Source organism: Pyrenophora tritici-repentis, chromosome 2 (genome assembly GCF_003171515.1).
Source record: "Pyrenophora tritici-repentis strain M4 chromosome 2, whole genome shotgun sequence".
NCBI classification, from domain to species: domain Eukaryota; kingdom Fungi; phylum Ascomycota; class Dothideomycetes; order Pleosporales; family Pleosporaceae; genus Pyrenophora; species Pyrenophora tritici-repentis.
This window is the reverse complement of record NC_089391.1, coordinates 3,270,196-3,297,494: the sequence shown is the minus strand read 5'-3', so window position 1 is coordinate 3,297,494 and position 27,299 is coordinate 3,270,196. Positions and strand designations below refer to the sequence as shown.

At 50.8% G+C, this 27,299-nt stretch overlaps 11 protein-coding genes across 11 annotated transcripts; 7 read left to right on the top strand and 4 right to left on the bottom strand.

Moving 5' to 3' along the window:
* Positions 1 to 382: 382 nt before the first annotated feature.
* Positions 383 to 1,708, bottom strand: PtrM4_067010 (TatC domain containing protein; the record flags this gene model as incomplete). The annotated part of the gene is made up of 6 exons (XM_001933404.1): positions 383 to 717; positions 774 to 935; positions 988 to 1,076; positions 1,138 to 1,340; positions 1,410 to 1,634; positions 1,688 to 1,708. The coding sequence occupies 6 exons, from the start codon at positions 1,706 to 1,708 to the stop codon at positions 383 to 385; spliced, it is 1,035 nt and encodes a 344-aa protein (XP_001933439.1).
* A 1,760-nt stretch (positions 1,709 to 3,468) lies between these two features.
* Positions 3,469 to 5,130, top strand: PtrM4_067000 (Metallothio multi-domain protein; the record flags this gene model as incomplete). Its single annotated transcript, XM_066105749.1, has 3 exons — positions 3,469 to 4,170; positions 4,253 to 4,857; positions 4,905 to 5,130. The coding sequence occupies 3 exons, from the start codon at positions 3,469 to 3,471 to the stop codon at positions 5,128 to 5,130; spliced, it is 1,533 nt and encodes a 510-aa protein (XP_065964376.1).
* Positions 5,131 to 5,639: 509 nt separating this feature from the next.
* PtrM4_066990 (uncharacterized protein) lies at positions 5,640 to 6,765 on the top strand (the record flags this gene model as incomplete). Its single annotated transcript, XM_066105748.1, has 2 exons — positions 5,640 to 6,395; positions 6,460 to 6,765. The coding sequence occupies 2 exons, from the start codon at positions 5,640 to 5,642 to the stop codon at positions 6,763 to 6,765; spliced, it is 1,062 nt and encodes a 353-aa protein (XP_065964375.1).
* A 316-nt stretch (positions 6,766 to 7,081) lies between these two features.
* On the top strand, positions 7,082 to 10,111 carry PtrM4_066980 (uncharacterized protein; the record flags this gene model as incomplete). The annotated part of the gene is made up of 1 exon (XM_066105747.1): positions 7,082 to 10,111. One exon carries the CDS (start codon positions 7,082 to 7,084, stop codon positions 10,109 to 10,111), a length of 3,030 nt encoding a protein of 1,009 aa, XP_065964374.1.
* Positions 10,112 to 11,542: 1,431 nt separating this feature from the next.
* Positions 11,543 to 14,104, top strand: PtrM4_066970 (Ank-2 domain containing protein; the record flags this gene model as incomplete). The annotated part of the gene is made up of 2 exons (XM_066105746.1): positions 11,543 to 14,039; positions 14,097 to 14,104. 2 exons carry the CDS (start codon positions 11,543 to 11,545, stop codon positions 14,102 to 14,104), a joined length of 2,505 nt encoding a protein of 834 aa, XP_065964373.1.
* A 106-nt stretch (positions 14,105 to 14,210) lies between these two features.
* On the bottom strand, positions 14,211 to 15,291 carry PtrM4_066960 (TruB, Pseudouridine synthase; the record flags this gene model as incomplete). Its single annotated transcript, XM_001933401.1, has 2 exons — positions 14,211 to 15,205; positions 15,252 to 15,291. 2 exons carry the CDS (start codon positions 15,289 to 15,291, stop codon positions 14,211 to 14,213), a joined length of 1,035 nt encoding a protein of 344 aa, XP_001933436.1.
* Positions 15,292 to 15,644: 353 nt separating this feature from the next.
* Positions 15,645 to 17,270, top strand: PtrM4_066950 (uncharacterized protein; the record flags this gene model as incomplete). Its single annotated transcript, XM_001933400.1, has 1 exon — positions 15,645 to 17,270. One exon carries the CDS (start codon positions 15,645 to 15,647, stop codon positions 17,268 to 17,270), a length of 1,626 nt encoding a protein of 541 aa, XP_001933435.1.
* Positions 17,271 to 17,869: 599 nt separating this feature from the next.
* On the top strand, positions 17,870 to 18,685 carry PtrM4_066940 (uncharacterized protein; the record flags this gene model as incomplete). The annotated part of the gene is made up of 3 exons (XM_066105745.1): positions 17,870 to 18,285; positions 18,348 to 18,629; positions 18,679 to 18,685. The coding sequence occupies 3 exons, from the start codon at positions 17,870 to 17,872 to the stop codon at positions 18,683 to 18,685; spliced, it is 705 nt and encodes a 234-aa protein (XP_065964372.1).
* A 481-nt stretch (positions 18,686 to 19,166) lies between these two features.
* Positions 19,167 to 19,304, bottom strand: PtrM4_066930 (uncharacterized protein; the record flags this gene model as incomplete). Its single annotated transcript, XM_066105744.1, has 1 exon — positions 19,167 to 19,304. One exon carries the CDS (start codon positions 19,302 to 19,304, stop codon positions 19,167 to 19,169), a length of 138 nt encoding a protein of 45 aa, XP_065964371.1.
* A 1,258-nt stretch (positions 19,305 to 20,562) lies between these two features.
* On the bottom strand, positions 20,563 to 23,179 carry PtrM4_066920 (BaeS, Signal transduction histidine kinase; the record flags this gene model as incomplete). The annotated part of the gene is made up of 6 exons (XM_001933398.2): positions 20,563 to 21,667; positions 21,715 to 22,152; positions 22,203 to 22,305; positions 22,357 to 22,620; positions 22,668 to 23,047; positions 23,094 to 23,179. 6 exons carry the CDS (start codon positions 23,177 to 23,179, stop codon positions 20,563 to 20,565), a joined length of 2,376 nt encoding a protein of 791 aa, XP_001933433.2.
* A 1,661-nt stretch (positions 23,180 to 24,840) lies between these two features.
* PtrM4_066910 (RecQ, Superfamily II DNA helicase) lies at positions 24,841 to 27,152 on the top strand (the record flags this gene model as incomplete). The annotated part of the gene is made up of 2 exons (XM_066105743.1): positions 24,841 to 25,164; positions 25,209 to 27,152. 2 exons carry the CDS (start codon positions 24,841 to 24,843, stop codon positions 27,150 to 27,152), a joined length of 2,268 nt encoding a protein of 755 aa, XP_065964370.1.
* Between the last annotated feature and the right edge of the window lie 147 nt (positions 27,153 to 27,299).

The following is a 27,299-nucleotide window of genomic DNA, read 5'->3' as shown; positions in this document are numbered from 1 at the left end:
GTGGTGTCGTTTAGCTAGATCCGCGAGCACGATGCGGTAGCGGCTAGCCTGCTAGCCTGCTAGCGTTATATCGTACGTACAGAAGGAATTGGGAAATACCCGTGTTGTCCAAAATACCACTACCGAAGCCGAGGTACGGAACCGGGTAAGAGTGGACGACTGGCTCGGGAATCACGTGAACACCATAAGAGCACCACCTCACAGACGTGCATGAGCATTTGGTAAGCGAATAGTGGCAGATAAACGCTATTTAGAGACTTTAATGAGCCATCCATACAGCTACACGGAGGTTTCAATTATATTGTTCTATCCATATACTATGATTAGGGCGAGGTAGTGAGTATCAGTCTTTTAGTAAACATTAATGCGTCTCTCATGAATTTCATACAATACTCCTGGTGACTGTAACTTCTGTCTTGACCATTACAACATCCTTCCCCTCCCGCCCTCTAGTGTCGTCGGTAGCGGCGGTGAGGGCAGGACTGGGCCTGCGGTCCAGGAATGTAAGCTCCATCTCATCGTCCATTGTATCACCCAGAGCGTGAACCTTGAGCCCACGTCCTCTACTATCATCCGTCTTACGGTCGCTGGCGTGTATGTAGCCCGTGTTGCTGCGGTTCGTCGCGCTTGGGGAGTTGGGGCGGATGATGAGTGATTTCAAAAATGGAAGGGATACAACGATGATGGACGTGCACATTTCTGCCGTGCACCAGAGATCTGCCATCATGTTAGCAAACGAGGCCGAGAATGCGACAGCGGCGACAGCCACTCACTTCCGTCTGCGTCGGGAAGGTCGTAATCCATGTTGTACACGATGAAGCGCCCGAGACTAATGGCCATGGTAATAACGCCGAGTGAGAACACACCAACCAATCCTATCTTCTGTCGTCTCCGGAGTTTCAGACAGTTGATGATGAAGAACGGGATAATGAAGACTAGATATCTTCTATCAGTCACATTCAGTATATATGACAAGAGAACTCTCACGCATTAAGTCGGTCGCAAAGTTGAGCACCCAGTTCACAACCAGATTGGCATACGTATTCCATGTTGATTGCAGCTGGTTCTCAATTGACCTAATTCATGCGATAGTCAGTGAAATGCTTTAGAGGATTCGGATTTGGAGGCGCACCATACCAATTGTCTGTGATCTTAGGCGCAATGAGAAAGTTTGTCAACAAACTTGCTATCCAGCAACAGATTATGGCCGCGGCAGTGACGTATACAGAGAACCGGAGGCGCGGAAATCCCGGTGGAATTAACCACCAGTAGAAGGCGACGAGAGAAGTTTTTGGGAAGTATAACCCCGTGTCGAAGAAGAAACACGACGCAAAGACGGTCTAATTCCAGAAATTTCGTGAGCTTGCGTCCCTTGGCATTTACAACGCAATGCTTTCGAGTCTACATACCTTGAGGTAATCGATGGAATCACTCCTGGTCTCCTCGTCCAGTGGATGATCGATCAAGATGACGAGCGCTTTCGAAGAGCAAATCACCCATCCTAATGCGCAGAACCAACCGCCCCATACGAGATAGTCCGCGAACGTCAACTTACGACGTTCTACAGAGGATCGGAGCCAAAACCGTAGGATCGTAACACACAACGCTAAAGCTAGCAGCAGCGCTTGGAGGACCTGTGATCAGTTAGTGCGATACCCGCCATAGTGGTTGCTTTCCAGCTACTTACGATGGAAGTTACTATTTGCATCGTACGAGGAACAGCTGCACGCACAGGGACCCGTGCAACTTAATATCCCCGCTGGATATGGTGAACTATGAATGCGAAAGGATACCGGTGTGGGTCGCGCTTGAGACACTACCGGTGACACAGGCTGGCAGAGACGACAACAAGAGCCAGTTTGATTGAGGAAAGACAGGCGACCCTAGGACATCCGAGGCCGTGGTTGAATCTGGCCTGATCCTTGTCCCGCCACCACAGTATTTCCACGTAATTGGTAGCCGTGTTGAGTAGTCGAAGATCAGCCGTCTCTGCGTTCGATTGCCGTCCATGCATTCCCTGGGTGGGGAACCAGAGAGCCTGGATACCTCCGCCTCCGAACGACACTCTAGAGAGGCTATTGCATTGATGTGAGGTCCTGCTTCAAGCTTTCGGTGGGACGTGGATCTACTCGCAACATCAACTAGGATATTGCTGCGCTGACCGGACGTCTTTTAGCTCCAAAACACGTAACAGAAAGATGATCCCGATGTGTGCGATATGGACAGCGGAAGCGAGCGATGAAACGTTGGCGTGGTGGATGAAGGTCACCAGAATTGCCCCCAGGAGAGGTTTCGAGCCTGTAAGCCTCGAGGATCGTCAATGGATGAACCGTTCCGCGGACTAATGAAGACGGATCACGGGCTATTATCTTAGTTTACTCACATTACTCAGTCAGTCTGGTCACTGGGAAACTTGGCCGCAGAGTCCCCATGAACTGGATATCCCTCCATGGAACACCCTTGTGGTTTATGCTAGACCACTCAAGCTGAGTGTACTGAGCATGTTTGATGTCGAGGGAGAACGTGCAATCGATTCGCAGTGCGATGGGCCGGGGACTTGGCGGTGACGCGGAGCTATCGGCTGTCCCGTGAAGCTCCTGATGGATGGAGATGTCGGTTGACGATGTCGGTCCTTCTTCGCTCTGACAAGGCGGTTAGCGAAGTCCGTTGGGTGCCATATGTCGCCCCAAGCGAGCAAATCTCCCTTGTCATGAACACGTGGTTCTCTACTATCGTAAATTGATCTGCGGGGGTTTGCGGAGTAGACCCATAGGAGGGCACTATCTGCAGGGACTCCGCGCTAGGAGCTCCAAGGCACACTAACGAAACCTTATAGAAATTTGAGAGAAGCTTGCGGAGAAAACGCGGGTAAGATGAGGTTGAATTTCGACTAAGCCGTCCAAGGTGCAGGCTGTGTCGTCAGCAAGCTTGTGTATATACTCAGATTGTCGGATCGTGAGTATCGGTAGAGACGTCGGCTGCTGGACACTTCGGCCCGACTTCGGCCCACCTTGCGCAGAGCTTAGGTATACCTTCGTAGCAGCTGTGTTCGTAATAAAATCAATCACCATCACCGAACAGAATGCATTCCTAGTTATCGTTATTTCCTTTCAGCACTAGTGCTATAGACCTTCCAACACTGATCAGTGATTGCTTAAGGCGATCACAGACAGCAAGGTAGAAGAGACAGACCGCATCTTCGACGAACTCCCTGACGCACGACGTTATACTCCCGGGAGAAGATTCTGTGCTAAGAACAGAGCGAGGCAGAGATAACACAAAGCACTCTTAACCTCCCTCTACAGCTGCTGGTTTAGCTTAATCCGCGAACACAGAGCGCGTCAGCAACGCAATACAACTCAACCGTACGAGCGTCTCCGGACGATCCGATCACGTACAACAACAAGCGCTGGCACGACCAACCAGCGAGACAACAACACCGACAACGCGTCAACACCCGCTAGCAAGATGGCGGATAACCAAAGCGAAATAAGCTCTGCAGACTCTGCTGAAGCTCAGAATCAACTACAGAATGAGCAATCAGAACACCTCTCAGACTCACCATGGGCCAAATTTACCGCGGAACAACTTATGGAAAACTGTCCATACACAGTTGCACTCAAGGTCATCAATACAGCTCTCTGGGGTGTACCCGCACCGGCGGACGCAAATGAGACACACGCAACAACGTGGGTCGCTAAAGCTATCCACGACTACAATGTGTCAATGGCCTGGGACGATGACCTCTTCATTGACTACAAATGGGACTTTGAAGGATTGACGAAGGAGCTATTTAGCAAGGTTGAGCGTGGTACACTAAGGTCTCTTAAGAGTGTGCTACGACACCGGGGAGTATACACTGGCAACAATCACGCCAGGGTGGCGGACTCTCTCTACAACATTCTAGGTATAGAGAATACTCTTGAATGGGAACCAGCAGAGTTTCGAGCCATGAAATTCGACCAACAGTCCGAAGCGTACCAGCGCCAGCAGAGCAATAAACGCCAACAGGACACTCAGCACACAGTCTATCCAGCTGTACAACAACCACCGCAAGTACAACAACCGCCGCAATTACAACAACCGCCGCAATTACAACAGCCACCGCAAGTACCACAGCCGTCGCAATTACAACGACCGTCGCAGGGCGAGCAACAAGAGCAGTATAGAGTGAGACAAGGCGTCCAGAGCCGTTCCCAAACAATAGAGCCACAACAGCCGCTACACATGAGCGGTAGACGGGTCGAGGCAGGATCCAACGCAAGGGCAAGGAAAGGACATTGCTGCCCAGAATTTCACCATCTGGTGGGAGTCTCTTGGACAGGAGACAATCACTGTCTTCTCAGACGGGTCTGAACAACAAATCAACGGTACAAGGGTGGTCACTTACGGGTACGCTATATACCAGGGCCAGGCCGCCGTGGCGACTGGACAAGGCTCACTAAATGCCCTTAGCCACGTCTTCGATGCGGAGGCTATAGGCGCGTGCAGAGGACTCAAACACGCACTACAACTCTCACTGCCTAGCCAGAGGGAGATCGTACTCTGCATAGACAGCACTTCGGTAATATGGGGCATACGCGGAACCGCCCCTACCTCCTCCCAATGGGCGTTCCTCCAAATCCATGGAGCTATGGAGGCCTACAACGTGAAAACGCGGTGGGCGCCGGGACACATGAAGATTGTTGGAAACGAGCTCGCCGACCAGCTGGCTGACAACGAGGCCAAAGACCCGCACCAGCCATACGGCATGGCCGCCTCCCCCACAAGATCCGGTATACGAACAGTAGGCCGCCGCCTCCTCGAACATACAAGGGACACTTGGTGGAAGGATAAGAGCAGTAGGCTATCAGCATGGTACACGCAATGGCAGCTGCCATACGATACTAGGCGCACGCCCGCAGCGTTATGGCTACCCGAAGGATACTCGCGAAAGTCCTTATGATACGCTCAACGCATGGCGACTTTGAATGGTACCACCGAAAATTCAACCACGAGGATACCTCGAAATGCCTATGCGGCAGGCCCAAGACGCCAGAACACCTAGTGTTCTGCAAGAGAGCCACAACACACTTCAAGAAGTGGCCTCTACGCCCCATCGTGCCCCTCGCACAAGACAGGAAGGCCTAGCGTACCTCGCGCAATTAATAGACCAGCCACAAGAGTTCGAGACCTTCGTGAAGGTAACGAACTCCTTCTATGACGAGTGATTTCTATTTTTGAATTTCACAAAGACCCGCTGAATTCCTTGGCATTATTCAGTGTAGGATTCGCGGCAGAACGCCGCATAGATGCCACAACCCACACGCTCTCTTTCAAACTTTTCATTATATCTCAAACTGCCTCTTGTTACTTTTTCGTTTCTCTCTCTAAAAAGTAGTCATTGTACTGTATCGATCAAAGGCGCAAGCCACGAAATACTAGAATATTGTAGGAAAACGGCTTCAAATGGCGGGAGTCCTTTTCACGAACATGTATATAGGCAGGGCATCACTCCCCTTAGATACAAAACACCTAGGAATAGGTTCCACGAGGCAAGTGCGACAACACTATAAGACCACGGCGGGACCCGCCCGAATACCCTATGGGAGGTTACAGATAGGGCGTTAAACCATAATCAACATCAACATCAACAACACATGAGCGGTACGCTGGAAGGGCCTCAGCATCGACAACTGTGGGAGCAGGCCGCGCAGCCGCAACAAGGGCGTGCGCAACTACAGACACGGCCGCCAGCGACTGCATATCGCGAAGTCACGCCATTTCCGCAACAGCCAACGAACCGCGTCCCTAACAGACCACCCGAACTACCATACGACCCGTACAAGACGCTACCGCCGCGATGGTCCCGCAACGATCGACTCGACGCTAATACGATCACGCAGTTCTCTAAGCTATGGGACAATAGCAACAAGTATACAGGGAATGCGTACGATCTACTAGACGATAAGATCAAGATCTTCTTCAGCATCTGCTGGCAGGTAGATATCCAAGAAGAGCAGTTTCACGCAGTGTTTCCCCGTATCCTTACCGGACGTGCAGAGACATTCTACATACAGGTTGTAGAGAGAGATGACAGCTTTGCTGATGCGTACATGGCAATCAAAAACCACTTCGACCATGACGTCCATCACCAGCACTACTACACAGACTGGACGACTACAACCTTCGCTCGCACCCGCACAGAGAACCCCGACAAGGGACTACACGAGGTTCTGCAGATCCTGCTTGACAAGCTGCAGCTATGCCAGCGTGCCCTTGGCAAGAACTTTGAGGGCGAGGATGCCCTACGTACCACTGTCATCAATGCCTGCCGAGGAGTACCAGAGCTTGAGATGGCACTGTTCAAACCAGCCACAATCTGTGAAGGACTCTTCTCAGACCTACGTTCTGCAGTTGAGACACACCTTGCACGGCAACACACTGCCCAGATGGTCACAGAGGACCAATATTACTTAGATCGCCGATACAACGGCAATAGAAGAATCCGAGGTGGATCTCGAGGTGGAGGAGGATTCAGAGGCGGATCCAGAGGAGCATATCGAGGAGGCGAGCAGCGCGACGACAACGGACGAGGATTCAAGCCACGCTGGAGGAAGAAATGCTTTGTTTGCCAGAAGGAAGGATGCTGGTCTACCAACCACACAGACGAAGAGCGCAAGGCTGCCCGTACACAGTTCTTCTCTACGCTATACTGTACAGGTACACAGCCCCCAAGGACTTCTCCGTACATCTTGCAGAATACGAAGGGATCGAGCACACTAGCCAGTACAATCAGAGAGGCTGGAGAGAGGAGGAAGACTGCGAGGATGACGACGATGACGACGTCGCGGAAGCATACCTTGAACAGCAGTTTTTCACGGAGCAATGCCTTGCAGATCAGGCGTTCTTGCACCACATCTCTGGCGACGACGTATACCGCCAAGACGCGCCATCAGCGCCAGCGTCACAGTTCCTGCTTGAAGACCGCTACACAAGATCTGTGTACCAAGGGATCCTACCGGATACAGGCGCTGCCAACGTATCCACAGTTGGCAAGGAGCAGTACCTTGCACTCACAAGGGAAGATCCTACAGTTAGGATGGATACGTCTACAGCAGGAAAGGCATCTATCAAATTCGGCAAGGGCGAGGCTACATCATCTATTGGCACTGCACAGGTCTCTACAGACATTGGGACGATCAACTTTGAGGTGCTTGACGCACCTACACCATTCTTATTGTGCCTTGCAGACATGGACAGGTTAAAGGTCTACTTTAACAACACCACAGATGAGCTAGTCCAGGGTGACGTACACATCCCTGTAATTCGCAAATGGGGACATCCTTGGTTCCATCTGAACAAAAGAGAGAGAGCAACTGTGTTCCTGACAGAGACAGAGTTGCGACGGCTCCATCGACGATTTGGACACCCAGCTGTCACGCGACTTGTTAAGCTCTTAAAGGATGCTGGCCATAACGACTTCGAAGAAAGAACCCTAGAAGAAGTCACTAAGTTCTGCCACCACTGCCAGCTCCACAGCTCCGCACCGCGCCGATTCAAATTCACTCTCAAGGATGATCACCACTTCAACTATGAGATCCTGGTGGATGTGATGTACCTGAGCAACAAACCTGTACTGCATGTGGTCGATTCCTCAACAGCGTTTCAAGGCGCGAGGTTCCTTAGCGCTATCTCAGCTAAAGAAACATGGCAAGCACTGCGGATACTATGGATCGACACGTATCAAGGACCACCAGACATTATCACGCATGACGCAGGCACTAACTTTGCAAGCACAGAGTTCCGCGCAGAAGCAAAGATCATGGGAGTCACATGCAAGCAAGTACCTACGGAGGCGCACTGGTCTATCGGCAAAACTGAGAGGTACCATGCACCTCTACGCCGCGCATGGGACATACTCTATGCAGAACTCACTGACACTATGTCCGACGACGCGATTCTCCAGATGGCTGTGAAGGCTGTCAACGATACTGCTGGCCCCGATGGACTAGTCCCGACGCTACTGGTCTTTGGAGCGTACCCACGAATGACTGCAGAGTCACCGCCATCCCCGTCAATGGTCAAGCGCAGCGAGGCTATTCAAAAGGCGACGAAAGCCCTACGCAAGATCACGGCAGAGCACCAAGTTGCAGACGCCTTGAACACCCGCAATGGACCAGCCACTGCAGACATGCTCGCGCTCCCACTCCAGAGCGAAGTCTTAGTATGGAGAGAGAGTGATGGCTGGAATGGCCCGTACAAGATCGCCAGTACAGATGGCCACAACGTCACTGTTGACATGGTCAATGGTCCAACGACATTCAGATCCACTGTCGTCAAGCCATACTACAGACCGGACCACCTTTGGAGCGACCCCGATGCGCCACACGCGCCGAATGAGCCGCATGAGCCGGTAGCAGTACCACCGGCAGTGCAACCACGCAGGAGAGGCCGCCCTCCAGGGTCAAAGAACAAGCGGAAGGCGCACGCGTACATCACCAAGAAGGAGCAGGACGATCTTGAGCTAGCTATCAAGCTACGAAACGATGGAGTGATCACAACCTCAGGCGCCCCCTTTGAAGCGTCTGATGACCAAGAGATCAGCGACCTCGTAGGTCGTGGAGTCTTTAAATTTGAGCAATACGACGAGAGGCTACACAGCAAGATCCGGATCTTCAAGTCACGCCTAGTACGTGAGGTCAAGGGAAAGACAACCAAGCCCTATGAGAAATCCCGCCTAGTTATCCAAGGCTACCAGGACCACGGCAAGGAGACTATTCTGACGCAATCTCCAACCATACAGCGATGTAGCCAGCGCCTGATTATGTCGCTGGCGCCCGAGATGGTACAACGCGGAATGAACATCGAGCTCCGTGACATTACGCAGGCGTATCCCCAGGCGCAGACAACCCTGAAGAGGACGATACTCGCACATCTTCCTACTGAGCTAGTCCATCGATATCCAGAAGGCACGCTACTCCATGTGATCAAGCCGCTGTATGGAATCGCTGAGGCAGGAGTCCACTGGTGGACAACGTATCACGGACACCATTGCAAGGAACTGGACATGGCAACATCGACGTACGACCCATGCCTATTGATCACGAACAGAGACGACGCAGGCATCTTCGGCATCGTTGGCATGCAGACAGACGACACTCTCATGCTCGGGACACCAGCGTTCTCGTCACGTGAAGAGAAGAAGATCCAGAAGGCAGAGTTCAGGTCAAAGCCAAAAGCAAGACTGACACCAGAAGTGCAGTTAGACTTCAATGGATGTACACTCACGATGGACGCCAGCAGAGTCTTGACCCTTAGGCAGAAAGGACAAGGAGGAAGGATCAGGCTTGTGGATATCAGGGCACCCGACCGCGCGCAACAGTACACCGAGCAGCGCGCCCGCGGAGCGTACATCGCATCAACATGCCAACCAGAGGCGTCATTTGACCTGTCCGTCGCTGCTCAAGCTCAGCAACCATCAGACGAGGACATCAAGGCACTCAACAAACGCCTGAAATGGCAGATGGAGAATCTCGATCGTGGCCTGCGCTACGTCACTGTCAATCTTATGGAGGCCAAGTTGATGGTCTTTGTGGATGGCTCCTTTGCCAACAACAAGGACCTCAGCTCACAGCTAGGCTTTGTCCTTATGCTCGTCAACGAGTCTATTGACGTCAACACCTTCACAATACAGGGCAACGTGATCCACTACAGCTCTACAAAATGCAAGCGCATCACACGGAGCGTACTGGCCTCAGAGATCTACGGCATGGTCAACGGCTTTGACATAGGCATTGCAGTTGCAACCACGCTGAGGATAGTTACAGAACGACTTAGACTACCTGCAATTCCCTTGGTTATCTGTACAGACTCGTACTCCTTGTACGAGTGCCTAGTAAAGCTTGGGACGACGAAGGAAAAGCGTCTCATGATCGACATCATGGCGCTGCGCCAATCATATGAGCGTCGCGAGATCACGGAGATCCGCTGGATCAATGGTGAAGACAATCCTGCAGACGCCTTCACCAAGGCATCGCCAAACCGCGCTCTTGAACGCTTTATTGACGGCAATAAGCTGACAGTCCGAGTAGAGGGATGGGTGCAGAGGCCGACAAGCTTTGATGGTTGATGCTACACACAGTTACCATCAACACATACTGTCACTACCGATACAAGCAGAGTTACTAGCTACCCAGAAAGAAAAGACTTCCAGTGTCGGATCGTGAGTATCGGTAGAGACGTCGGCTGCTGGACACTTCGGCCCGACTTCGGCCCACCTTGCGCAGAGCTTAGGTATACCTTCGTAGCAGCTGTGTTCGTAATAAAATCAATCACCATCACCGAACAGAATGCATTCCTAGTTATCGTTATTTCCTTTCAGCACTAGTGCTATAGACCTTCCAACACAGATAAACTTTTCTTTACTACGTCATTCAAGTGGTAGTCTATACTGCTTTCCAGCACTGATATTGAGAATATTCCGATCTATTTCCATGCCACTTCATGCGGGCACAGCATCCGATCAACAGTTCCAAATCATAGGCACACCGCGGAACAAAATCGTTTGTGGCTGATGTTATCTCAAGGGTAGGTAGCCGTTGGTGGTCTGTGTTTACAGCAGTCGCGGTCCAGCCTGCTTCGGAACTTGTTCTGATTCATGTATGTGGCCGCTAGAACCCTCGCGAGGAAGCATAGCTAGCTTCTCGCCGGCTTAGCTAGATAGGCGTTCATATGCTGTTGTTGTTCTGACAGTTGCTCAGGAGAAATCGTTGACATGTCCGCGGAAGTCAAAGCTCCTCGCTTAGTTAGAAATGTCTCCGGCATGGGGGTCAGAGCGCTGATTCAATACTTTGTATCGAACACGGCTGGCAACATTGGCGGAGCGCAAAACGTTCACAAGCACATGGGTAAGTCGTCATTGTACAGAGGGATTTTCGCTACACGCCGTTTGGAGACAGTCGCTCACACGTGGGGATTCTCCACCTTCCGCACCCGCAATGTCCTTACCGCAGCCTGCCGGCACTTCTACTGCCGAAAGGATCCTGTATACGAGCGACCATATGTACATTCCTCATGTTACATGCGTCCCAGCCAGATAGAACCGACGTGAATGCTTGCAGGTGTTAACCGTCGCGCTCCCGCTGCTTCTCCGCTTCTCCACGTTTCCACTATGATGCCTTTCGTCCTCTCTTTCGCCAGCGACCGAACATTTTTTTCTTCATACGACTGTAGACATTTGTCATAGAATAACCTTTACCAACTCTCGCAATGTCATGCTTGGACTTGGTCAAACTTACATCATATACGGACAAGATTCGGCTTAGCTACGATCCTACATCCTAGCCTTGACGGCCCTATTCCGGTGCGGGTTGAACTTTTGGTATGACGTTTCTTTCGGGAGGCTGAAGATGGGGCTCAGTCAACCGCCGTCGTACTCATCTTGGAGAATGGCCTGCGACCCAATATATCTTCTCATACATTGCCTTCAGCATGTCCAAACCAAACTACCTTTGCCCTTTCTTGGACCCTCTCAGAAACACACTCTCAAGTATCAATGAATATGAGACACGATAAGGAGCAGTATGCGGACGATCTCACTGAGCATACGCGCTTCCATGCCGGAATATCCTCCACCCATCACGCACTCGATAAGACAATTACATCGTCCACGATGGCAGCAAATACTAGGGGCAACTCAAGTATCAAAGACAGCTCCCAAAATCTTACAGTCAACATTGCCGAGTTCAGGAAAGAAATTGAATTTCCCCAGCCACCGTCTTCCCGTCCTGGTCATGCACTAGAGCTGGGGGTCCATCACCCGCGCCGAATTTCTAGCAAGACAGAATTACCGTTAGCTGCCGTTGTACCGTTACACCCAAAACATACACAGGCTAGCAATGACCTGCGCGATAATTATCCAATCCACCAGGGCTGCCAACCATCCATCCGTTCAGATTCGCAACATGTTCCTAGATCGCAGTCAAGACTATATGCGCCCCAGCCTTCACAACCACGGCCCTTGATTCTATTCAACGATGCCATCGAACCTCCACAAACTCCGACAGTTTCGTGGCATAGTAGCGCTAGCGTAGAGGATAGTGCCCCCAAGAGAATGCAGTCTGTGAACCTCGCCAACCAATGTTTCAGAGCCTTCGATCTCGCAGATGTGTCTCGAAAGCCGAGTGCCGGGACTTCTCACGACCTGGAACCTACAAGCAGCAGCAGTAGCTACAGCCCTAGTATCACATCTTCTTCCATGCTCGGCCTTTCTCGCAATACTTCCCACCTAGGAGGAATTTCATGCGATGCGACGAGGAATTCGGAGAACAAAAATCACCTTTTGAGCCAGAGCGACGCAAAGGCAGAAATCCTACGTAGGTTATGCGAGAAGAATGATATATTGGCTGGAAAGGTCTCACCCTCCAAGAAAGGTTTTTTGTCCAGAATGACCACTCCGTCGCCGAAGCCGATCAATGGCTACTCCCAGGAGTCTCTAACTGAAGTTCTGGAAGCAGTTGCAATGGAGGGAAGCTTACCACTTGTTATGGCAGTCATTGCACTTGGCGCTGATCCGATATACCGATCAAGCGGGAGACTCAAGAAAGTAAGACACGACGCGTTGGAGAAGGCTACCTCACAAGGACACGCAAGCGTGGTGGACTACCTGCTCAAGAAAGGTGCCAACTATGGCGAACCTATCAAGGGAAGCAGCTGGACATCTATGGAGCATGCGCTTTTGACAGCCGCGTACAAAGGGCATGCAGATCTCGTTATATGCCTAGTCAATTCCCATGGCGCGAATCCATTGGTCGATCAGTGGCCCCGCGAGATGTTCGAAACGCAGCGTTATTGGGTGGAGAACCGGGTACGAATATCGAAAAGCAGCATGTTCGACGGCATATCGAAATGGAAGGACGTCTACGAGGGTCTTCGCGTACTAAAGCGAATCACGCGACATCCCCTGTTTGACCCCACAGCGTTTGTCTCCGCTGTCTTTGATAACAAAAGCGAGCTACAAAGTGCCGAGTTTGAAAATAGACCATGGAAGATTACATACCAGTACTCGGCGCTGTCTTGTTTTGTGAGGGCTGGTTGGACCGATGCGGTAGAAGAGATGTTGAGTATTAATGGCTCGCCCGCTAGCTACGAGAAGGGAGACGAAGTCCTGCAATACCAAGAGAAAATCACTCGTTACGTTTCTCCGGTCAGTGCGCTAACAAAGGAGACGTGGAAGGAGAGACCTGAAGATGCTATTCGTATACTGAAGCTGCTGATCGATAGAGGCTTCAACCCCAGCCTCTCGCAACGTACAGCAACCGACATGGGACGGACAACAGCCATCGGCAGAGCGCTCGCAGCAGACGCCGCACAAGGGGTTGAACTAATTCTCCAAACCAACGGTCACCTCGCACGAGAAGAAGTCTTCTTTCGACGTAACAAAAAGGGTATCAAAGCCCTCCCATTTGCAGCTGCACTCTCTCTCGACAGTTTGGAAACCGCGCATGTCCTTCTTCGCGCTGGCGCAAATCCCCGCGACCCAGCATTCGAGGATATGAACGTTCTGCAGTTCACTGCATACCATGATAACGATACCTGCAAAGCTATGCTTGTAGAGCTACTCGGTCTAGCCCCGGAACTAACATATGATGCGCTCAACTATGCTATCAGGGGCAATAACAAAGATGCAGTATGCATACTGCTAGACAAAATCTCCGCATCCATGCTGCATGGACAAGTCGCTGCTCTACCACCCGCTTACGACATGATCCTACTTTGCTCGCCACCTACCACACCGGACTCGGAAACCCGTTATCTTGACGTAATCGACATGATCACCAAATGGGATGCTGAAAATGCATTACCGCGCCCTCAACTTCCTGCCATCTTATTTGCCATCCGGAGAGATAATTATGTTGGGATGCAAAAGCTGTTCACATTGGGCCTGGTTAATGGGAAAAGCTTGGCGTTCAACAGTAAAGCACAACCGTATGGAGAAGTGAGATTATGGGGCGTTTTGGAGTGCTGCGAAATGACAGACCGGGTTTCTGAATGGCAGAGTCTGTTGCGTTGTCATGGTGTACCGCTATATCACTGACTTGTTTCTTCTTTCTTAGACCGGTAACGTTGTTTTCTCCAGATAGATCTTCAGCTTAGAGGTTTTTCACGTCTTATACATCGCTTTCTTGTCGGCCGTTTGTATGTTCGACTATGGAATCTTGCTTCTTCTTTCACCATTTGCCTTTGAACTTGCCGCCCTGCTGCCTGATCCTCTCCTTCTTCGTCTCTGCAACCCACCCACCGCGGAATCTTTGTTTGGGACGGTCTTCCTTGTCTTGAGCCAGCTTCCGCTTCATATTTCCTTCTCGGCCATTGACGTGCCCTTGACTCAGAGGGTTTGCCGTAACCCACTTCTCGAGCTGGGGTCGGAGCTTAGAGCCCCATACATCCTCCCCTGCTTCGAGATCTAAATATGTAAGAGCAGGGGTGAGATCTGACGACTCTGGTAGATTGTCAATGGTGTAGTTGGCTTGGCGCGTGCGAAGCAGATTCGTCATATGCGAGAGTGAGTTGCATGCCATGCCAAGATCATGCGCAAAGCTCCGTACATAGAAGCCAGAGCACACCGTAAGTCTAATGCGTGCCGCTGGTGCCGGAGCTGGCTTCTCCTCACCGGGCCATGCAAACTTGTGTTCTCCTGCCTCGTACCACTGCAACAGCGTGCACTCGTCGACTTGCATCTCTCTGCTTTCCAACTCTCGCGGCAATTCCTTGCCCTGTCGCACATACTCACAAGCTTTCATCCCATTAATTTTGAGCGCCGAGTACACGGGTGGGACTTGTTGTATGGTCCCTCTAAAGTCTTGGAGCTTCTCTTCAACAAGTTTTCGATTGATATGTGCACACTCTGCCCTCTCCGTGATCAGGCCAGTGCAATCGTAGCTATCGGTACTCGCACCAAATAACACAGTCGTCTCATAAGTCTTGCTGCATAATAGGTACTGCGATAGTGACTTGGTGCCACGTCCGATGCCTACAATGAGCACTCCCGCAGCCAGAGGGTCCAGGGTACCGCCATGACCGAGACGAAAGACTTGATCGGATGATTTACTGGTGCGCTTTGGCTGCGTCCTTAGAAGTGGCGCAAATGTGACTGATGAGGCGAAAGTAGCCTGTAATTTGAGCAGAACATCTGCAGAAGAGACATGTGCGGGTTTCGCGACGGCTGTTGGGGTTAGGAGCGGGGTGTGAAGCACATCAACGTTACTCACCGAAGACGCCCTCTAACACTTTCTCATCGGCATCGGCCATTTCTATAAAATATCACGCTTTTTTTGTGGTTGTCCACTCGGTCCCTCCGAGTTCCAGATTCCTGCACTAACGCGAAGGAACTGCTCCGAACTGCGGGGCCAGCCACCATCGCCGACGCCATGTGCCCCATCTCACGCCCTACGCCTTGCGAGACGTAAGCAACTCGTGACGATGGGTACCGAGAAGGCCGCCCTAGTACACCGCGTTTGCTTGGGATTAGACGCGTCTAGAGTGCCGTCATCAAGTCATGATCGGTAGTTGCGCCGACTTCGGGCTGGCTCTTGGCCCTCGGTCATCCTCACTTCATCATCTGTTACTCTGACTCAACACCAACCTTTGCTGCATCAGAAACAATGGATGAACATGGCATAAATAACTGGCAGCTGTCGCCTTGGGATGGAGACGCAATCGAACCGGACTGGTTTTCTCAACTCCTGGCGATAGACAACAGATCTCCTTCGCATGATGCTGCAGCTGATGATGCTAACATACACGGCTTCGATGGCTCGGCAAATGACATAAACTATCAGGGCTTTGACGCTGGAGAAACAAATAGGTCGACAAAAGATTTGTCCTTGCCAATTTGTCACTTGGATACCATTCTAGATCAACCCACAGAACACGAACGTCCAGTGGTGCAACGACAGCACACACTCCCACGCCGTCGGAGCAAATACATGATGAGACGATCGACAGGTACATCCAGTCCGATTACAATACCGAGCGGAAGACTTCAAAAAGACCAAGACCAATCGCCTGCTTTACAGCGATGGCGAAACTCTCCGCCCGAGGATGAGGCGGCATCACTGTCAGCCATCTACCACGCCTTAGAAGATCAGCCCATGCGCATCTCACCACGCAACAGCAGGCCTTCCAGTGGTAATGCTTTCCGAACATACCATGGCCCTTCATCAACAACTAGTCTTGATAGCGCTGCGAGTGAGTGGTCATTACGTTCAGTAAACTCAAGCCACTCAGCCAGGTCACAAACGAAGCGTCGCGGCCAAGCTATCAGAACACGTAACAAAGGCAAGACCAAGGGCAAAAACATGCAAGATCCGGAGCGTATCTTCAAATGTACTTTTTGTTGCGATACCTTCAAGCACAAGTACGACTGGACGCGACATGAAAAGTCACTCCACTTGAACATGGAAGAGTGGATGTGTACACCACATGGAGCCTCAGTCGTACTGCCTATGACTGGCAGAGTTCACTGTGCGTATTGCAGTGCACTTGACCCCACACCCGAGCATCTGCAGCGGCATAACCACTCTGTATGCGCCGCGGGTCAATCTACCCCTCGCGTATTCCGTCGCAAAGACCATCTTGTCCAACACCTTCGTCTAGTCCATGGCCTCGAGACTCTTCCACTAATCAACGACTGGAAGCTTGAGACTACACCAGTGACATCACGTTGTGGAATATGCAACACCACTCTGGATACTTGGGACGAGCGGGCAGACCACCTGTCTGCACGTTTCCGCGAAGGCAAAACTATGGCCGACTGGAAAGGCGAGCTGGGCTTCGAGCCTTCAGTAGCTGCTCGCGTCATCAACGCCTTCCCACCCTACCTTATCGCCGAGCAAGCAAATACCGTCGTACCCTTCTCCGCCACGAACCCCGAATCCATCGATCACACCAAGCAAATGATATCCTATATGCAACTTGAAGAGCCCGCGTCCCCCGGTCTGGATACCTCGCCACTAGGCCAAATTGAACAGGACGTTTCGGGCTCACTAGAGGCGCTGCGTACCATGTCGACGCAACATGATTTCCATCTGCCTACAGTACTCAGGCGACATCTTAGTCGATTTGCGAGACGACATATGCTGGCGGGTATTATCCCGACGGATGAAATGTTTCAGCGCGAGTCAAGGAGGCTGTTGTATCAGGACGCTGATGATGATTGGAATCAGACTGTTGCTGATAATCCGAATTGGTTAGAGGATTTTAGGAGGAAGAGCGGGCTTGGGGGTTGATGTGGTGTGGGATTTCGAAAACGCTAGTTGCTATGTTGGTGGTTTACTGACGATTCTATAATACTAATGTTGTAGATGCTCAAGTTTGTACAGAAGCCTTGTACTATATTGTCCTTGCACTATGTTACCATTCATTGATTATGTGATTTTGACAAGAGCTCTGCCGAGCTTTTTCGAAACTTGCCTCACGCCGATAGATTTGCTGCTCCCCAATCAGAATCGCTGCGCCACTCTCAGAAGCTGCTTGCATCGGGTAGCTATTGGCGTCATCAGAACGCTTATATAGTAGCATAGTTTGATATTCTGTCTCATATATATCATCATCTGTTTATGTAACTCAAGCCGACATGAGTTTTCGTGTGGGTTTCGTCCGGTGCCCCTCTTCTTCTTCTTCCAATATGCAGTGACAACGCGTTTCAGCCTTGCTTAACACCTATCAAACAAGAGGTTCGCAACGTGCATATGGTGGAGACTGTGCACATACGTCTGCATACAAATTGCATCCAGCAAGGCTGACAGCAATGAACACAGTGATGTGTCTATAAGGTAGTTGCCATGCCCCGCACCTGCTTCTTATCCCCATCTACCTCACCAGCGCCATGGCGGAGGCCATAGGTGCAGCTGCCGCTGTTCTGCAGTTTTTAGATGTAGCTCTCCGCCTTAAATCTTGTCTTGACCGCTTCTGCTCAGATGTGCGCAACGTGCCGCGTCGTTTCCTCCAACTTCAGGCCGACCTGCGCCAGCAGAGCGATCTCGCTAAACATATACAGACACAGCTTCCACCTCAAGCAGTAGCTTCTTCAACACCCAATGGCCCGCTTCCCGATTATATCGCCATTGCCAATGAGCTATGCACAACGCTTGAGACACTAATTCCGAAACAAAACGATGTACCCCTCAAACGACGCTGGAGCAGCATCTGTTCTGCCAAGAAGAAGGATGAAGTGAAAAGCATTTGCGTTCGACTCGAACAAAAGAAAAGTACCATTTTAATGTGGTTGAGTGCGGAGAACCTGTAAGCGGGATTCCGTGGCGGTTCAGCGCCTCATCTGTACGTGAATTCTTACTTTTATGCAGGAAGCTCACCTCGAACATCGCCGGGACCGCGGGCCAGATGAAGATCAACATCGAAGAAACTTTGACACTCACAAAGATGGTCAATAACAGTTCAGCCAAGACCGTCACGGATGTGGGACAACCGCTCCAAAATGTGGAACAATTAGGCCAGACCACGGCGACGTGGTTCCAAGGAGCCGATCGGCACCTAGGAGACTTGTCTCAGCAATTCAATACTCAGTCTACAAACATTCCTAATAGGCTTGAGGCTCTCATGTTGCAAGCGGAATCAAATACACAGATGTCGGCGATGACGGTTTCAAACACTCGGCAAATCTGTCAGGATATGCAGGTATTGAAGACACGATGTGTCAATCGCAACCCCGGTACAAAATCAATTCTCGAGGGGAAACTACCGCACATATCGCCAGACAGGCAGCCTCAACAAGGCGCCGCATGGTATTCTCGTATACGCAAGCCATGCAACTGTCGCAGCTTTAGCAGCGCGCGTCACTGGGAGCCTCTTCCTTTCTTTAGGATCACGCAAACTTTCCGTGCACAACACTTCTCATACTGTCCGCGCTACAAAAGCTCAAAACAAAGTCTAGAGGTCATGATGCAGATTGTCCTTTCCTGGTGGCTATATGCGATAAACATCAGTACCCAGGTGAACAACTGGGTCCGTTCTCGACATGTCCGATCGTGATTGGCACGACTAGGCTTGTTGATCCAGAAACCTCGCCAGCGTTCATGCCGATTGAAGAAGCTTTTCAGGAGTTTCATTGGGGTAAAGAATAGCTTCAGTCTCGCCTCAATGATCTATTTGTCCAGGGAAAGGCCTCAGTCTGGGATACTCAGTGTGTTGGTCGTACTTTGCTGCATGTAAGTCAAGTTTGAGATGCGCTCTGGGTAACCAACAAAGTCGGACAGGCCATCGTAGAGCATGTAATAGAGCAATGCGACTACGTCGGAGATCATCCTGATGATTCATATGTCGCTATTATAAAATTCATGTTGGAATATGGCGCTGACCCAAATGCGGTACGCACGGCGGCTGACCCAAGTTCCTTACGCACGACATATGTTGGAGCGGGCAACATTTACGACGAATTTTCGGACTTTCTGGCGCTGAATCAATTTGAGTACAAAGAGCTGAGTAGGGTACTTGGTTTGATGGGGGATGCCGAGGGCCAGGCTTCTAGAGCTCTTTCTCTTTTCGATGAAGAGGTACCGTTGTTGGTGCAAGTAGAGGGTCTGAGGATATTCGAAAAAAAATTGGCAGTAAGTGTAACAATAAAACTCGTCAGCACAGACATACTCATCGTCTGCAGTCTGCGATCTCGGGGATCTCGTGTTTTTGATCCTACAAAAGAATAACGATTTCGAGCAAGTTGTCCGAAGCGCTCAGCTATCAAATCTCAATCGTCAATCTTCAGTAAACGGAATGGCCTCTATTCATTTTGTAGTCCTATGGCCAACCAGACTTCAGATTCTGATAAAAAGACGTGTGGATATGGATATAGAGGATAGTTTCGATCGGCAGCCGATGCATCTAGCTATTGAGACGGGCATGATCGACTCTGTTCAACTCTTGCTAAGAGCTGACTGTGGGCTGTTCGCGAAACCGAACGGGACTACTGTGTTGCAGGAGGCGATCATATTGCCCAATAGTCTTAGATCGCGGGTTCTAGGCGTTCTTGTTCCAGCACTTGCTGATCGATACAAAAGGCTTCTGGACTTGGCAGATACTATGTTACCATATTCAGTTGCTTCCAAACTCGACATGCTCCAACCATCATCGGCATGCTTATATCGAACATGGTACCCATACCGGATGCTCTATATCTTGACGGGGGACCGGTTCATGGATATTATGGATATCGACAAATGACCCCTGAAGATGCCGATATCCTCTGGAACGCTGGGTTTCGTAACATCGACGAGCCTAATAGCTGTGGGCTTACGCCATATCTACAAGCATGGCACTATGGCCATTACCATATGACAGCATGGTTCGTGGATAAAGCTCAGCGGAAGTCGGGCCGAAGTGTTGAGCAGCCGACGTCCCTACCGATACTCACAATCCGACACACATCACGTGCTTTTCCATTCGGAATTCACTAAAAGCCCTCCACCAACATGTACCATAAAAAAACAGCATAACACCACGTATGCGCCACGTTGAATAATTATCCAGACTATCCAACCCCAAACCCGAAACCAACATCGCCATCACTCACGGCTTCGCACGCGTATCCACATGCGCCACCCTCTTCACCAGCCCCCTAATCTTAGGCCAAAGCTCCGGTATGCGAAAAGGTTTAGATATCGCATCGTCCATACCAGCCGAAAGGGCTTGTTCAATCTGCTCCATGCGCGCATTTGCGCTGACGGCCAGAATGGGGAGACGCAGGGACTGTCTGTCGGGACGTTCGTGTGATGTAGACGTGGGCGACTGGACGATTTGTGCGTCTGAAGATCTTCTATCTTCTTCGGTTCGAATGGGGGATATGGATTTTGCCGAAGCGCGTCTATGGGGTGAAGGGCCGGGGCGCGGTGCGACGAGGAGGCCTTGGTGTTCGTAATCGCGGATTAGACGGGCGCAAGTTAGGCCGTCCATGATGGGCATTTCAATGTCCATGAGGATGATGTCTAGTTCGTGTTTGTTTTCTGTGGTGGTAGGGTCGTCGTCTTCGTTGTGCCAGTATACGCTGTCTTTTAGCCAGTCTAGGGCTTCTTGTCCGTTGCCTGCGACGCTGATGTTCCAGCCAAATTTCATTAGCTGCTTCTTAAGCACCTTTTGGTTGACTAGGTTGTCTTCGACGATCAAGACGTTAAGTGTGATCATCTGCATCGCTTGTTCGCCTGTCATAGTTCTATGAGGAACAGGCCGGGCTTGCACCGCTCGAGCCGTGACATTATCGGCTGGTGGGTGGGCGAGTCGCGTGCTGACATAGAAAGCAAAAGTAGATCCACCTTCCTTGACAGAGTTCACACCAATGGAGCCTCCTTGGAGTTTTGTAAGGGATTTTGAGATGAAGAGGCCTAGACCAGAACCGCCGTATTTGACGTGCGTGCGTGGCGTGGCCTGGGAAAACCGAGAGAAGAGTTTCTTCTGCTCATCAGTTGTCATGCCGCAGCCCGTGTCCTTGACTTTAAGCCAGAGGTATGCTTTCTTCCCTTCCCCCCATTCCGATTTATCAGTGACATGTATATCTGACACATCATCATTGGTAAAAGTAATATCTTGCCAACATTTAGGTGGTCGAGACCAGGATCCGCCGAGGGTGACTTTGATAGACTTTTCAGGTCGATCCTTTGTGAATTTGATGGCATTGGTCCTGGCGGTGTCAGCAGAGGGTTTGTCTAGAAAAGAGGAAGAGCATACAGCAAGTTGATGAGGACTTGTAATAGACGCGATGGATCTAACATGGTCCATTCCATACCACTAAACGTTTCGTCTAGGGTGAAATCGAGTTGAATACCTGCCTGATTACATTCGACCTCGAACATTCTTACTGCGTCCGAAACTACCACTGCAGGCTGTACGCGCATGGGCGTGATCAATATCAGATTAGAGTCGAGTTTCGACAAGGTAAGTACGTCGTCAATAACGCGTTTTTGGTGCATCGAACATGAAACAATGATCTGAAGCGCTTCCAGGCATCCCATAAGTTCTGATTCTGCCTTGGAAAGATCATGATCTGGGTGCAAGGCCATGAGCTGTCGTCCAGATAGGTGGTGAAGCGACGCAATAACCGAGTCGGCACATTGTATCACCGCGGAAAGTGGGTTTCGCAACTCATGGGAAGTCATGTCAATGAAGCTATCGTCGTTAGTAGACGAACTTGGTTGAACAAGTGGATCATGCTATACTTTTCTTGTTGCCGCTTCGCCTCCCAGGCCTCTTCTATCCGACGTCGCTGAACACTTTCCGCCCACTTGAACTGCGATATATCGAATAATGTTCCCATTATGCCTGAAAACGTTAGCGCAAAGATCATTCGTTCCACAAATGAGGCTGACTTACTTATTACCTTCCCACTCTCATCAAGCTCCGGGTAGCTCGAACTTTGTACCCAGATGTTCGAGCGCTTGCCGTCTTGATTTACCCATGTCTTCTTCAGACGGAATTGCACTGCGTCAGTTTTATCTCCTCGCAGCATACTTCCCCAGTCGCGTTTGACCCTTTCCACGTCTTCATCAGAGATTAGATCAAACCATTCGAACTGGTTGACTGGTGCATGTGCATGACCTGTGAGTTCGTAGAACTGGTCATTGACAAAGTTCATGCCTAAAATCATGTCAGATTTTGCAGAATTGTAGACCGACCAAACCTACCGCTTTCAGGCACGTAGATGTAGATCGCAACAGGCGAAACTTGGGCGAATCGGGCAAACTTCATTTCTGCCAGCCTTGCTTGCTCAAGTGCCTCAACCTGTGCCTGTGCTGCCGCTTGCGACTTTTTCTGTGCATTAATGTCAATCGTGTTGCCGGCAATACCGATCAACTGCTTGTCGTCATCGAATACAGGTACGCAAGCTGAAAGGACCCATTGCGCGGAATCATTTGAACCTGGACGTGCTTTCCAGCGCATCTCAAAAGTGACAGATTTCCCAAGAGCAAGGTTGTTCCACATGGACATTACAAGCGTTTGGTCTTCTGGGTGGACAAGATCCATAAATGAGAATTCCGGGTGTTCGCCTTCTCTCGGAAGAGAACTGAGAGTCGTTAAATACATGTCTTCGATTCAGTGTGTGTACATACCTCAGTCTATACCATGCTTCATTAGCGTGCAACAATTTTCCCTCTGAGTTATACTCGAAGACGCCAACATCACTCATCTCCATCATCGTCTGGATACTCTCCCATCTTGCATGCAAGTTTGTGCGAGGGATATCTTTGAGCGATATTTTCCTGTCGCGTTTGAACCCTCTTATAAATTCGGGTTTTGAGCGGGTCAGGATTGGAGTTCGACCATCATCATCAGCAGCGTCTTCCTCCGAGATCTGGTGGAGTTGCTTTCGCTCTTTGCCAACTTTTGCTTTTACAACCTTCCAGTCACCATTTCGACCCGCCGACTCGGCAATCCAGGTTCTGCCGCCAAACTCATGTTCTGGGTTGAAGTCACCCAAAGCCTACGCCCATGAGCGGAAGAGCAGCGCTTCTTTGTTCTGAGCCAGGATGGAGCCATGGAGATGAAGTTGTCGAAATCTCTCGTTGTAGAAGAGCGGTTGGAATGTAAGAGCTGTCTGGCCTGTTCTTATGACAAAAAGCGGGGCAATGTCAGACTCCAGGTCGTCCAAGTCCAATATGCGTGGGCGCGCATGTTCGGCGGATGGCATCCCGGGCGTTGCCGACTATCTACTCCAGAGGCGGCATACACTATGGACAAGCGCCTAAGGATGGGAAAGATGCGTGTATTGTCGAAATGTCTGCGTTCAGGGCATGGGGCAAGAGTAAGAGGTGTGCACAATATTGGAAGTGGCGGGTGTTTCGTGTTATGGCGGTTGGCAGTTGCTGAGCTTGTTCGCCACTAGAGAAGTCCGGACCCCATGTATTCTTCAACCTCGTTCTTGATCCGCGGAATAACGTGTTGGGCGCGCATAGAAGGGTGGTGAGGCTATCAGTGAGTTGGCAAAGACGTGCCGGCGTACCCTAGATAGATGACATGAGCGACACCGGCAAAGTGCACCAGCGTGCGGCACCGGGCTCATTCCTGGCTGTCGCATGGCAACTCTAATGTGCAACAAGTGGGGTTTACACAATTCGGACCGTCCTATACCTGGATTGGACTAAGGGAGATCCAAATGTGGCGGTTGAGCGTGGAGGAGAAGACCGTGTCCAAAGTGATTGGCTGCGCATGCGATGCAAAGCTCTGATGCCGACGCTAGACAAATCTCGACCCCAAGAGCACATTGAGGATAGTAACGGCGGATCTCCAGAACCTGAGCAGATCTACGATTCCAGCCCAATCTCTCAGTTGCTTGTTGTTCCAGGCGGGAGTTTTGTCTGTTGTCCATGCAACAAGCTCCACGCATTGCAGTGTTGCGGCGCTTCTCCGGCATCGCAAGCTACCCACAAGACAATCTTGAAAAAACGGCCCCAGGAACGTACCTGCAAGAGTCAGGATACCTACAAAACATCTTGGCAAAACTCCCGAAACGGCTATGCGTACACTACCAAATTCGGTGTCGCTCTTGAAGTGGCGGATGTCACCAACTTCCATCGCACGTGCAGCGCGGAGGAATCCGGTAGTTCCCAACCCCGCTTTCAGAACACTGTCAGCGACCGGAGCATCTTGTACGTCCTATCCAAAGCTCTTCGTATCACCGGGCCAAGCACTTTTGTTCGCTCCGGCTTTGTCAGCTTCGAAAATGGCAGCATCATGTGCTAGCGCGTATTTGACCTTCTTAGCGTGACACGGATGGGGCTTCGCAACCTCAACCTTGACACAACAGCCGCATGAACCTAATAAGCAATCAACGTTAATCTCTACGCTGGAAGCTTCACTATGAGCGATGACGAGTTTGGGTGGTCCTCGGGAGACGACGAACAACTCGTAGCCATCGCGACTGACATTCATCCAGTTGCAAAGCGAAAGCTCAAGGAAAGCACTACAGCTACTGAACCGGTACCAGCAAAGCGAAGTAGATCCAAAAAGGTCACCCCTCCCGAGCCTTCGCCCAATGTACTTCTTGCGAACAGCATTCTCAAAGAGCAGTTTGGTATCGATGGCTTTCGGTTAGACCAAGAAAAGGCTATTACGCGACTTCTCGATGGAGGGAGTGCTGTTGTTGTGTTCCCCACCGGAGGAGGCAAGAGCTTATGCTACCAAGTGAGCTCATCATAAACTATGACTCATCTAGCTAATGGTTTTAGGTTCCTGGAGTAGCGTTCAGACTTCAAGATGAACAGCTCAGTCGCCGGACAGCCGGACAGAGCGGTGTCACTCTAGTCATCTCGCCATTAATCGCGTTGATGAAAGATCAGGTCGACGCACTTTTGCGTCGTGGTATCAAAGCCGCAGTACTGAATTCATCCATCTCACGCAGCGAGTTCCTGGCGACACAAGACGATCTCCGGAATGGACGCCTGGACCTCATCTATTGTGCACCAGAGCGACTCAACAGCGAAGGATTCACGGCTTCTCTTAAAGATATTCCTGGGGGTATTCGACTACTTGCCGTTGACGAAGCACATTGTATTTCCGAATGGGGCCACTCTTTCCGTCCCGACTACCTCAAAATCGCGCGTTTTGCCGAAGAAGCCCAGGTTGAGCGAGTAGTGTGTTTGACAGCAACAGCAACTTCACAGGTTGCAAAGGACATTCGTGATGCTTTTAAAATCCCCGAAGAAGGCTTGTTTAGGACGACCATGTACCGTCCCAACCTGCGTTTACTGGCCGAAGCCAACACAAAGGATACCGACTACGTCGAGAAACTTGTGCATCATCTCAAAAAACACACCGGCCCAACCATTGTATACGTCACGATTCAAAAAGCCACGGAAATGCTGGCCGCGAAATTGAAGAAGCAAGGATTCAATGCCAGGCCCTACCATGCCGGTATGCAAGCAGAACTACGCACAAAGACGCAGGATGAGTTTCTTACTAGCAAAAACATGGTTGTTTTCGCTACAATCGCATTCGGAATGGGCATCGATAAGCCAGATATCCGCAACATCGTCCACTTTGACATACCGGATAGCATCGAGTCTTACAGCCAGCAAATCGGGCGAGCAGGTCGAGACGGCAAGCCAAGCGTATGCATGTTCTACCTGGCTACAAAAGATTTCTACCTTCGCAACATCTTCACCTACGGCGACCGACCCTCGATTCGCTCGTTACGGTTACTAATGCAAGACATCTGTACACCGGCCCGAGCCCAACTCAAAGCCGGCGACACATTCTACGTATCCCTCTACACGCAATCGAAAGATACGGACATCAAGAGTATAACGCTCGGTATTCTCTACGCCCACATGGAACTCCACTTCCACCTCTTCCGTGCCTCGGGCACCCTCTACACAAAATACACCTACACTATCAAAAACCCCAATCTTATCTACCGCGACACCTCCCCCACTGCTGCCGCCATCCTCGCGGGATCCTCCACAGCCGCAAAATGGTCTTCCATCGACCTCAACGACCTCTCAGTCATGACCGACATCCCCCGCGCCGATCTCGTCCGCAAAATGGACGAATGGAACGAAAGCGACGCCATCACCTTGAAGAAAGAAGGCGTACAAAACATCTACCGCCTAGAGCGCCCATTACCCTCCACCCCCGCTGAGATTGACGAGATAGTCCAGAAACTAGATGAACGCATGCAGGAAAATGAGAAACAGAATTTGTCCCGTACAACGGCGCTGCTCGATCTCATCACTGCCGACCGCTGCTTCTCCGGTTCTATTGCTGAGTACTTTGGCGAGGCCACGGGACTCAAGGAGGAATGCGGTCATTGTACTTGGTGCGAGACGAAGAAACGCGTCGTCATGCCTGATGAGCCGCCTCAGCCACCGGATCCAGTAAAGGTGAAGAAGGTGCTGGATACGATTGGTGCGAGGGATGATCCGAGGTATTTGGCTAAATTGGCGTTTGGCATCAAGAGTCCGCGTATGGCGGCGGAGGGCGTGTATAGGACACCGGTGTTTGAGTCGATGAATGTGTGTGATTTCCCGGAGTTGCTGAGGGTTTTCACGGAGGCGTGCGAGAAGGAGGGGATGGAGAGAGAGCGTCAAAGGCAGGCGAGAGCAGAGAGGGAAATCGGAGTAAGAGGTGGAGGTGGTCAGGGGAGGGAAGTGTCTTGGACTTTGGGTTCATGATGTGGTGAGTACACTTCTTCGAGCGTCAGTCCGATTAGCTGTTTCATCAGTAGCGAATCATATTAATAGAGAATAAATTAGAGATACATACATCTAGACTGAGTGGATCGTATGCTTCGTGGTAACTCATCTACGCGCAATCAGCGT